Source organism: Cebus imitator, unplaced genomic scaffold (assembly GCF_001604975.1).
Source record: "Cebus imitator isolate Cc_AM_T3 unplaced genomic scaffold, Cebus_imitator-1.0 Scaffold150, whole genome shotgun sequence".
Classification (NCBI taxonomy): Eukaryota; Metazoa; Chordata; class Mammalia; order Primates; family Cebidae; genus Cebus; species Cebus imitator.
The window spans coordinates 900413-912973 of record NW_016107465.1 but is presented as its reverse complement, the minus strand read 5'-3'; the positions used below and the strand labels follow the sequence as shown (position 1 = coordinate 912973).

General features: G+C 39.6%; 1 protein-coding gene and 1 pseudogene across 1 annotated transcript in view; one reads left to right on the top strand and one right to left on the bottom strand.

The window, feature by feature from the left end:
* Positions 1-12561, top strand: part of TRPM6 (transient receptor potential cation channel subfamily M member 6) — a 161530-nt gene that overhangs the window by 20792 nt on the left and 128177 nt on the right. The window contains exons 2-3 of the mRNA XM_017543237.2: positions 8141-8220; positions 11245-11283. Of these exons, the coding sequence (XP_017398726.1) occupies positions 8141-8220; positions 11245-11283 (119 nt within the window). The remainder of the gene's footprint in view (positions 1-8140; positions 8221-11244; positions 11284-12561) is intronic.
* Positions 8803-8900, bottom strand: LOC119473348 (annotated as a pseudogene).

Sequence of the window (12561 nt, the reverse complement as noted above, 5' to 3'; positions counted from 1 at the left end):
CCGGGAATTTCCTAGTCTGTGGGCAATAAAAACACGGCGTCCACTCACCCTCTGTGCTTTCACTGGGAGCTGCAATCCTGAGCTGTTCCTAAACGGCCATCTTGGATCCACCCCCCGTCTCCAGATTTTTTAATGATCGCCATTCTAACTGGCGTGAGATGGTATCTCAATGTAGTTTTAATTTGCATTTCTCTAATGACCAATGATGATGAACATTTTTTCATATGTTTGTTGTCCTCATATATGTCTTCTTTTGTAAAGTGTCTGTTCATATCCTTTGACCACTTTTGAATGGGCTTGTTAGTTTTTTTCTTGTAAATCTGTTTTAGTTCTTTGTAGATCTGGATATTAGCCCTTTGTCAGATGGGTAGATTGCAAAAACTATTCCCATTCTGTTGGCTGCCGATTCACTCTAATGACTGTTTCTTTTGCAGTGCAGAAGCTGTGGAATTTGATTAGGTCCCATTTGTCTATTTTGGCTTTTGTTGCCAATGCTTTTGGTGTTTTAGTCATGAAGTCCTTGCCTATGCCTTTGTCCTGAATGGTTTTGTGTAGATTTTCTTCTAGAGTTTTTATGGTGTTAGGTCTTATGCTTAAGTCTTTAATCCATCTGGAGTTAATTTTAGTATAAGGTGTCAGGAAGGGGTCCAGTTTCTGGTTTCTGCACATGGCTAGCCAGTTTTCCCAACACCATTTATTAAACAGGGAACCCTTTCCCCATTGCTTGTTTTTGTCAGATTTGTCAAAGATCAGATGGTTGTAAATGTGTGGTGTTGCCTCCAAGGGCTCTGTTCTGTTCCCTTGGTCTATATCTCTGTTCTGGTACCACTACCATGCAGTTTTGATTACTGTAGCCTTGTAGCATAGTTTGAAGTCAGGTAGTGTGATGCCTCCAGCTTTGTTCTTTTTGCTTAGAATTGACTTGGCTTTGTGGGCTCTCTTTTGGTTTCATATGAAGTTTAAGGTGGTTTTTTCCAGTTCTATGAAGAAGGTAATTGGTAGCTTGTTGGGAATAGTGTTGAATCTGTAAATTACTTTGGGCAGTATGGCCATTTTCACGATATAGAATCTTCCTAACCATGAGCATGGAATGTTTCTCCATCTGTTTGTGTCCTCTCTTATTTCGTTGAGCAGTGATTTGTAGTTCTCCTTGAAGAGGTCCTTTATGTTCTTTGTTAGTTGTATTCCTAGGTATTTTATTCTCTTTGTAACAGTTGTGAATGGCAGTTCGTTCTTGATTTGGCTCTCTTTAAGTCTGTTATTGGTGTATAGGAATGCCTGTGATTTTTGCACATTGATTTTGTATCCTAGACTTTGCTGAAGTTGCCTATCAGTTTCAGGAGATTTTGAGCTGAGAAAATGGGGTCTTCTAAATATACAATCATGTCATCTGCAAATAGGGACAATTTGACTTCCTCCTTTCCTAATTGAATACCCTTTATTTCTAATTATTGCCTGATTGCTCTGGCTAGAACCTCCAATACTATATTGAATAGGAGTGGTGAGAGAGGGCATCCTTGTCTAGTGGCACATTTCAAAGGGAATACTTCCAGTTTTTGCCCATTCAGTATGTTACTGGCTGTGGGTTTCTTGTAAATAGCTTTTATTATTTTGAGATACATTCCATCAATACCTAGCTTATTGAGAGTTTTTAGCATAAAGTGCTGTTGAATTTTGTCAAAGGCCTTCTCCGCATCAGTTGCAATAATCATGTGGTAGTCTTTCGTTCTGTTTATGTGGTGAATTATGTTTATTGACTTGGCATATGTTGAACTAGTCTTGCATCCCCAGGAAGAAACCTACTTGATCATGGTGGATAAGCTTTTTGATGTGCTGTTGCAATTGGTTTGCCAGTATTTTATTGAAGATTTTTGCATCTATGTTCATCATGGATATTGGCCAGAAGTTTTCTTTTCTTGTTGAGTCTCTGCCAGGTTTTGGTATCAGGATGATGTTGGTCTCATAAAATGATTTGGGAAGGATTCCCTCTTTTTGGATTGTTTGGAATAGTTTCAGAAGGAATGGTACCATCTCCTTTTTGTATATCTGGTAGAATTCGGCTGTGAACCCATCTGGACCTGGGCTTTTTTTGGTTGATAGGCTCTTAATTGCTGCCTCAACTTCAGCCCTTGTTTTTGGTCTATTCAAGGTTTCGACTTCTTCCTGGTTTAGGCTTGGTAGGATGCTAGTGTCCAGGAATTTATCCATTTCTTCCAGGTTTACTAGTTTATGTACATAGAGTTGTTTATAATAATCTCTGGTGATGGTTTGTATTTCTGTGGAATCTGTGGTGATATCCCCTTTATCATTTTTTATTACATCTATTTAATTATTCTTGTCTTTTCTTTTTTATTAATCTGGCTAGTGGTCTATTTTGTTGATCTTTTTGAAAAACCAGCTCCTGGATTTATTGATTTTTTTGAAGGTTTTTTTTGTGTCTGTATCTCCTTCAGTTCTGCTCTGATCTTAGTTATTTCTTGTCTTCTGCTAGGTTTTGAGTTTTTTTGATCTTGCTCCTCTAGCTCTTTCTTTTTTTTATTTTTAAATTTATTTATTATTATTATTTTTAAGATGGGGTTTCACCATGTTGGTCAGGCTGGTCTTGAACTCCTGACCTCAGGTGATCCACCTGCCTTGGCCTCCAAAGTGCTTGGATGACAGGTGTGAGCCACCACGCCCGGCGCTCCTCTAGCTCTTTCAATTTTGACAATTGAACTAAATGTTTTGAGTGCTATGGGTGGAAAGTTTTACATCTGATCTTATGTGGCAGGTGGCAGTTGAAATGCAATTAAAACTTTGTTTCAGCCGGGTGCGGTCTCTCATGCCTGTAATCCAGCACTTTGGGAGGCTGAGGTGGGTGGACCACCTGAGGCAGGAGTTCAAGACCATCCTGGCCAACATGGTGAAACCCTGCCTCTACTAAAAATACAAAAATTAGCTAGGCATGGTGGTACATGCCTGCAATCCCAGCTACTCAGGAGGCTGAGGCAGGAGAAACAATTGAACATGGGAGGCAGAGGTTGCAGTGAGCTGAGATCGCGCCATTGCACTCCAGCCTGGGCAACAAGAGAGAAATGCCATCTAAAAAAAAAAAAAAAAAATTAAAAAATACCCTTTGTTTCATGCATAAAATTATTTATTTGTTTATTTGGAGACAGAGTCCTGCTCTTTCACCCAGGCTGGAGTGCAGTGGCACGATCTCAGCTCATTGCAATCTCTGCCTCCTGATTTCAAGTGATTCTCATGCCTCTACCTGCAGGGACTACAGGCGCCTGCTACCTGGCTAAGTTTTGTATCTTTAGTAGAGATAGGGTTTTGGCATGTTATCCAGGCTGGTCTCAAATTCCTGACCTTAAGTGATCCACCTGCCTTGGCCTACCAAAGTGTTGGGATTACAGGCGTGAACCATCATATCTGGACAGTTTTATGTATAAAATTTTAAAAAATCTTGTGCAAAAGTACCTTTTGGCTATGCATATAAGGTATATATGAAACACAAATGAATTTCACATTCAGACTTGGGTCCCACGACATTTCTTTGCAATTCTTCACCCTGACCTCAGGCCAAAGATTGGATATAAAATCTGATTATGTTTTAGGATGACACAAATTGAGACCAACACTATTCCCTTCTTTTTCCTTTGCCTTTAAATTACAACAATTAAAAAGCAAAAAACATCCAGTCTATGAAGACTGCCATGATAGCTGCAGAAACATCAAAATCCCTCCTCTCAACTACCACAGCCACCACAAATGTGCTGCACTAGTGGCAGAAGCTAGCGCGTTGGCTATTTGTCCCATCAGATTCCAACAAACATGGAGGCCTCTCCCAGTGTGCTGGAGAGTGTGCTGCGAAGGAACTGTGATGAGGTTGGGAGTGGGGGAAAGTAAAGTTCGAAATTGATAATTACTTGAAACATTTCAAACTAAGACTGCTTTTTTTTTTCTTCTGGTGGTTTTGAGATAAGATAACCAGGAGTTGAAGGAGGAAAGCTTCCACGTTCTTGTTATCACTGGGCTTCCTGTTTACACCTTTGGAGGGAAAATTGTATACATGGGTTCCTGAAGTTCTATTTCCAGCATGTTCTTTGTTGCTCATTCAACAATCATTGGGTTAGGCCCTGGGGCAATAGAAATGGCTGGCATGGGGCCTATAGGAGCTGGAGTTTAGGGAAGATGTGAACCTGTAAACGTCATTAATTGTAGTATGGGAGGAACTGTGAAGGAAATTTGGAGGTCGGGAGGCATTTTTCTATGAAAAAAAAATATATATATGTGTGTGTGTGTGTGTGCGTGCGTGTCAAGTTCCCAGACCATTAACCAAAAGCCAATTTTTACTTTTGATTTTACTGATTATAATACCGAAGCTTTATTCAGACTTAATAAGTCCCAGGAAGAATTCTAAACCTTTAATTTATCTAGTCCTTTCAACAGTTCTATGAGGTACTATTATTATTGCCATTTTAATAGGCACACAGGCATGAAGAAATTGAGTGGTTTGCTCAGGTAGTTCTCCTACCAAGCTGCCATTTAGCATTTTTTTTTTTTTTTTTTAGACGGAGTTTCGCTCTTGTTACCCAGGCTGGAGTGCAATGGCGCGATCTCGGCTCACCGCAGCCTCCGCCTCCTGGGTTCAGGCAATTCTCCTGCCTCAGCCTCCTGAGTAGCTGGGATTACAGGCACGTGCCACCATGCCCAGCTAATTTTTTGTATTTTTAGTAGAGACGGGGTTTCACCATGTTGACCAGGATGGTCTCAATCTCTTGACCTCGTGATCCACCCGCCTCGGCCTCCCAAAGTGCTGGGATTACAGGCTTGAGCCACCGCACCCGGCTCCATTTAGCCTTTTGAAAGAAGGGAGTGGTTGAGCACAGCTTGCCTACTTTGTATATGTAGGCTCCTCCATTAGATATCCTTTTTGCATCTGTTTTTAATAGTTAATTGGCCTTGAACTTGTCTCAGAGGCATGAAAAATAAAAAATATAAAAAATAGTTCATTGGTGCACATAAAGTTTAATGATATCAGTTTCTTATCTGTTTCCTCCTTTTTATTCTAACTTCCTTGAGAGCAGGAACTTGTATCTTGTTTGCCATAGAAGTCCCAGCATGCAGCATGCAGCATGCAGCATGGAGTCCTGTCTAAAATATTTGTTGAATGAATTCATAGATTCAGGTATTTTGAAATTCAGAATGAAGAATTATTTGAGGACATATTGACTCCTTGTAATATGTTTGTCCGTGCTTTGCAAAAAATAGGTATTTAGTAAATGTTTGGAGAATGAGTAAATAAAATTGTTAACTTTTTTGAATAGGGGGACAGGCTTACTGATTCAAAACGGTTGTGTCATTTCTTTCTTTTGTTTTGTGACAGGGTCTCTCACTCTGTCACCCAGGCTGGAGTGCAGTGGCACAATCACAGTTCACTGCAGCCTCGATCTCCCTGGGCTCAAGCAATCCTCCCACTGCAGCCTCCTGGGTTGCTGGGAATTGTAGGCATATGTCACCGTGCATGGCTATTCTTTTTCCTGTGTTTCACAGAGACAGGTTTTCACCATGTTGCCCAGGCTGGTCTGGAACTCCTGGGCTCAAGTGATTTACCTGTCTCGGCCACACAAAGTGTTGGGATTACAGGTGTGGGCCACTGCGCCCAGCCAGATTGTGTCATTTCTTGTTGAAATAAAAATAAATTTTGAATTATCTGTTCATTTAGTTCCTTTTAAATTCTATGACTCTGGGCTGGGCGCAGTGGCTCATGCCTGTAGTCTCAGCACTTTGGGTGCTCGAGGCGGGTGGACCGCTTGGGAGGCTGAGGCAGGAGAATCGCTTGAAACCAGGAGGCAGAAATTACAGTGAGCCGAGATTGCACCATTGCACTCCAGCCTGGGTGACAGAGCAAGACTCTGTCTCAAAATAAATAAATAAATAAATAATAAATAAATTCTATGACTCTGGATTTTCCCAAGTTTATATTTTTAGTGTTTTGACAATTTAGTGAATGTCTTTTAATACACAGAAAATGTTGCTGACCATGCAAAAGTAATAAGAGAGTAGAATGACTTAAGATGACTCTGGCCTTGATCTGGGAAGTTTTCCTTGTTTAGAGATAAGTTTCAAATATACAGGAACCTATCAATTAATCTCTGTATTTCTCCCTTCTATTTTACTTAAAAAGGTCTGGACTTTGATCATCTACAGTTCTATTCGGTGATGAGCACTTGTGTTTAGGGTTGGTGCATACTGGACAAGATCCACTGAACTTTTATTGAGGATAGTGTGATAATGAGGTACCATAGCTGGATTTGTAGCACATTTTCTGGCCCAGTGCATTTCCTTCCACAGTAGAATGGGAGTAGATGTAAGAGTGAGGGACTGCATTGACGTGGAGTTTGAAAAGCTCCCTTTTAGAGAGCCTTCCTTCCCAGCATTTTGGGCGGCCGAGGCGGGCAGATCACGAGGTCAGGAGTTCTATCTAGACCAGCCTGGCCAACATGGTGAAAGCCCGCCTCTACTAAAAATACAAAAATTAGCCAGACATGGTGGTGTGTACCTGTAGCCCCAGCTACTTGGGAGGCTGAAGCAGAAGAATCACTTGAACCTGGAGGCAGAGGGAGGTTGCAGTGAGCCAAGATCATGTCACTGCACTCCAGCCTAAGTGATAGAGTGAGACTCTGTCTAAAAAAAAAAAAAAAAAAAATTTAAGTAGAAAGCCTTCCTTTCATCTCTGTGCTAATACCTATGTGTGTATAAAGTAATATGGATGCATATTATTCTTTTATTTATTTATTTTTTGAGATGGAGTCTCGCTCTGCTACCCAAGCTGCAGTGCAGTGGCACAGTCTTGGCTCACTGCAATCTGTGCCTCTCAGGTTCAAGCGATTCTCATGCCTCAGCCTCCCGAGTAGCTGGGATTACAGGTGTCTGCCACCATACCCAGTTAATTTTTTTATATTTTTAGTAGAGACAGGGTTTCACCATATTGGCCAGGCTGGTCTCAAACTCCTGACCTCAAGTGATCCGCCCATCTCAGCCTCCCAAAGTGCTGGGGTTACAGGTGTAAGCCACTGCTCCTGGACACATATTCTTATACCATTTAGAGCCAAAATATTTTTATATTAGGATTAGTCTAAGCTCATAAATTAGTTGGGCTTTATAGTCAATCCAGTGTCCCCTGCCACTGAACCTGTAATGTAGCTTATAGAGGAGCTTGACTATGACGTGGATTCTGTTGAATGGGAGAGCATTTATTAGGTGGAAGAGTGAGTATCAATGTCCCACTTGGATTTAGGGACATTTATAGGCTGTGCAACTTGAAACAACATAGCCAATGGTAAACTATGCTTGCAGAACATGTATCGAATCTTGCTGAAGTCAAATCTCTCCTCTGATACTGTTTCCAGCTTCCTTGAAACTTTAGCCAAGGTGGGACTTGATGGGTAAAAATTTTGAAGTTTAGCCAGATGCAGTGGCGCATGCCTGTAGTCCCAGCTACTTGGGAGGCTGAGGTGGGAGGATCACTTGAGCGTAGGAGTTCTGGGCTGTAGTGCGCTATGCCGATCGGGTGTCCACACTAAGTTCGGCATGAAGTGGTGACCTTCCGGGAGCAGGGGACCACCAGGCTGCCTAAGGAGGTGTGAACCAGCTCAGGTCAGAAACAGAGCAGGTCAAAACTCCCGTGCTGATCAGTAGTGGGATCGTGCCTGTGAATAACTACTGCACTCCAGCCTGGGCAACATAGTGAGACCCCGTCTAAAAAAAAAAAATGTTGAAGTTTAGGGAGCTTGGTATTTATTCCAGAGGATTATGGTACAAGATACAAAAGTGACTTTTATTTAAGACGATACATCAGTTACATCTTTACTTCCTTGCTAGAGGTTTGTTCAGGTAGGGCTTTTGTTACTCAAAGTGAGACTATGGGCATATTAACTTTGTGTGTTGTTTAACATTCACATTAAACATTTAGGCTTATTTGTGCCTATGCTGTCTGTAATAGAAATTGGTAAATGCTTAGCCTGTGTGGGATTGGTCTTGGCATTTTAATTAGCCTTCGTGATACTTAAGTGTTTCTTACCTCCTGGAACTATTATGGTTACATTGTTTTGTCACATAATTAAAGTAGAAAATAATGACACTTTCTTTTTAGTCCCAGAAATCCTGGATTGAAGGAGTATTTGACAAGAGAGAATGTAGCACAGTCATACCCAGCTCAAAAAATCCTCACAGGTAAAATTTTCAATTACATTCTTCTTTTAAAAGCAACACTACCTGAAGGACTGTTTATAGAAACTTAGGAATATGACTTGTTTAGAAGATATGATTATATCTATAAAGTTAGAATTTTCAATGTTTATTTCTTTCACTTTATAAAAATATTACATGATTGTTGTAGAAAATCTGGGAAGGACAGGGACCTCACTATTACTCCAGTGTCTGTGACAGTGCCTGCCACATAGTAGGCTCTTGATAAATATGTTTAAGGAATTTAACGAAGTATAAACAAGTTATTCTTAATGCCATCACTGTTAATATTGTCATGAATTTTATTCTACTTGATGCTTCTGTTCCTCTTGATGAGGGGATAGACGTTACGGAAATATCTCGTTTTACATCCATTTCTCTGGGTTGGAATAAATTATTTACAATTTCTGAATATTGAGCATTCAAAATGTTGCGAATGTTTTTTATCCCCAACTAAAATATCTGTGGCAAATAGTGACTGGTATATTTTAGTACACTGTGCTCAGATTAGACGAACAGGCAATTTCAGTTCCATTTTCCTTCCATAGACTTTATTTTTATTTATTTATTTTTATGGAATGCTGTATGAATTTGCATGCGCAGGGGCCATGCTAATCTTCTCTGTATTGTCCCAATTTTAGTATGTGTGCTGCCGAAGTGGGCACCTGTAGGCTTTTGGGTTGAGCAGATAATCAGCAGCAGAATGGAATGATTTGAGTTAGACTACTGAGTTCTTGACAACGCTTTGGAAGCTCTACTTGCAGAACAAAGGTCAAAAAAGCAACTAGTGAAAGATAGGGGAAGAAAGGGCTATGGAAAATTCCTCTGGGTAATCAGGTCTGTGAAATTAAGATTGAATGACATTGCTCTTGGAAAAATAAATTAAAAGGAAAATAGAAGAGCAATATTTTAATTAAGGGAACCACTCTATTTTTAGATTTGTTTGTGCATTAGGCCTTATATTCCTGTAAAGTTTAGAACTCATAACTATGTGCTTATGAAGTGTAGCATGGTAAGGTTTTTGAAATTCTAGTTCTTTGGGGATGCCTGGAATAGTGTTCCTTGCCTTTGTTAAATATTTACTAGTCCCACCCTTACTGAATTACCTATGATTTGTTAAGTCCTGTGATTGGAAATTCTCATTTTACCTGCTTACAAAATGTTTATAGTACGCCAAGATAACCTTGTTTTTCCCCTTCATCTTTTATGACATCATGTGATGGTGGCTATAATAGAATGCAAATTGATTCAGGTGGCTCCTTTAGTGTCTGTGAATAAAAAATTTTTTTTACGATAATCTTGAATCTCAGAAAGAAGTGATAAAATTACTAAGTCTTTTATCAGCTCATAGACTGAAGAAGGATATTAATGATTGTAATTTCATGAATGTTCCAAGGCATGGTATCCTTTAACAAGTGAAAAAAGTCTCTATCTTATGGGATTGTAAATAATAGTTAATGGATGATTATGGCTATTTCTCCTATGCCAACCTTTTTCTTAGATCCTAGTAAAATTCTCAGAATTGTAGATTTTAGGCAGTTTTCTTCATTATGTTGCATAGGAAGAAGTTGATAATTCACTATTTTAAATATCGATAAAAGTTTTTCTCTTTTATTGATTCTTTTTGTAGCTCCCAATAAGAAACAAATCTGATAGACTTGATTATAACATCTTTTTCCTTCTCATTTTCAATTTATTGTTGAAAAAAAGCTTCTGAGAAAAGGCTTTCCCAAAAGTGTGGAACAGGAAGAAGTAAAAGTCCTGAATATTCATTTCTGAATAACTTAGAGTGACCCTTATTTTATGAACATTACCTTTTCTTCCATTATTTTAACTAGAACTCTCTGTTAATACATCTTGACACATACACACACAGACACACACACACACACACACACACACACACACACTTTTTGAAACAGGATCTTGCTCTGTCACCTAGGCTGCAGTACAGTGGCATGATCTTGGCTTTCTGAAGCCTCCACCTTCTGGGCTCAAGCAAACCTCTCACCTGAGCTTCCTAAGTAGCTGGGCCCACAGGCACACATCAGCACCCAGGGCTACTTTTTTATGAGACAAGATCTCATTATGTTGCTCAGGCTGGTCTTGGACTCCTGGACTCAAGCAATCCTCCCACCACAGCCTCCCAAAATGCTGGGATTACAGTTATAAGCCACTGGGTCTGGCCCAAAAATATAATTGGTGACCATAATGCTAACTCCTAAATCCATAATGTTCTTCTGAATCATAAAAAAGAAAGATTAATAAAGATAATTTATAATTAATAAGGGACATTTGGCATAATTATAAGTTATAATTAATAAAGAGAATTTATAAGCAACCTCTGCTTCCCGGGTTCAAGCGATTCTCCTGCCTCAGCTTCCCAAGTAGCTGGAATTACAGGCATGTGCCACCCACCACAATGGCTAATTTTTTGTGTTTTTAGTAGAGACAGAGTTTTTCCATGTTGGTCAGGCTGGTCTTAAACTCCCGACCTCAGATGATCTGCCCACCTCTACCTCCCAAAGTGCTGGGATTACAGGCATGAACCACCATGCCCAGCCCATATATATATTTTCTTACTTGATTCTCAAGGTAGCTGTGTTATCTTCATAGTTCAATTGTAATAGCTACCATTATTGTACACACTGACTTTACCGGGTACCGTAGACACATTACGTATTATTATCTCAGATAATTATTTTAATACTCTTATGAAGCAGATATTATTTTCCCATGTAAAAACTGGGGCTTAGAGTAACTGATAAATCAATGAAATTTAAATTGAGGTATTTTGGTTCTAAACTGAATGTTGTATTAATTAGATCATAGTTGCTACAGTAATTATATGTGGTAAATGCCATAAGGGAATATTTGGAACATGATACATGAATTCCAGCAAACCTTGGTTTCTAGATCATGGAAAAGTATAGATATTTACTTTATAAGGATTAAATATGTTTTCAAATACATCAACAAACTAACAGAGGTTTTATTTCTTTAATTTAGATGTACCCCAGTATGCCAGGTCTGCCAGAATTTAATCAGGTAAGACTTAGATAAGTAAGATTCCTTTTAGCTTTTAGGCAGCCTATTTACAATTCACTGGGACAGTTTCCTCACATCTTGAATGGACTCAGTAAATGGTGCATGCGATTTACCTTTCCAAGGGAAGTTTTAAAAAGATGTTTTTGATGGAGAGTTAGTATTTGAACGTAATAGACTACTTGAATTACTGAGACATGTAAATTGGCTAACTTATCCTTTGGCAAGAAGTTCTACCAATGGAAACACTTGTAAAGCTTTACATTTTACTTTTGTGATCACGTTTGGATAATGAAGATGCTTCATGCATATACAGGACTGTAACTGATGTATGACTTGCAGGTGATGTGTATGCATTCTATGCTTATAAGCAAAAACAGCTTTTTGGGCGCAATACAAATTTTAACAGTGATTTGCATTTTCAACTATGTGACTGTTTTTACCTTTCTCTTTTGTAAGTGGAAGGAAATGAAATTTTCTTAATTCTGATCATAGCCTGACGTTTATATAGTGGATTGAACCCAAGTTAAATTTGTTCTTGGAAAAAAACATTCGGGGCTAGGTGCAGTGACTCACACCTGTAATTCCAGCATTTTGGGAGGCCAACGTGGGTGGATTGCTTGAGATCTGATTTGAGACCAGTTTGGACAACATGGTAAAACCCTGGTAGACTGGGCAAAGAAAATGTGGCACATATACACCACGGAATAATATGCAGCTATTAAAAATGACGAGTTCGTGTCCTTTATAGAGACATGGATGAATCTAGAAACCATCATTCTCAGCAAACTGACACAAGAACAGAAAACCAAACATTGCATGGGTAATGAACAGTGAGAACACTTGTGCACAAGGAAGGGAACAACACTCACAGGGCTAGTGGAGGGAAGGGAAGGGGAGGGACAGCAGGGGTTGAGGAGGATGGGGAGGGATAACACTAGGATAAATGCCTGATGTAGGCGACAGGGCGGGGCAGGAGGGATGGAGACAGCAAACCTCTGTGGCATGTATGTACCTATGCAACAATCCTGCAGGATGCAGGTTGTGCACATGTACCCCAGAGCCTAAAGTACAATTAAAAAAAATAATTCTAATTTTTAAAGGCAAGGTCTTGCTGTGTCTCCTAGGCTGAAGTGCAGTGATACAATCATAGCTCGTTGCAATCTCAAACTCTTGGGCTCAAGTGATCCCCACTCCTCAGCCTCCTAGTAGCTAGGACTACAGGCATGCACCACTGTGCGTGGCTAATTTTTTTTGTTTTTACTTTTTTTTTTTTTTTTT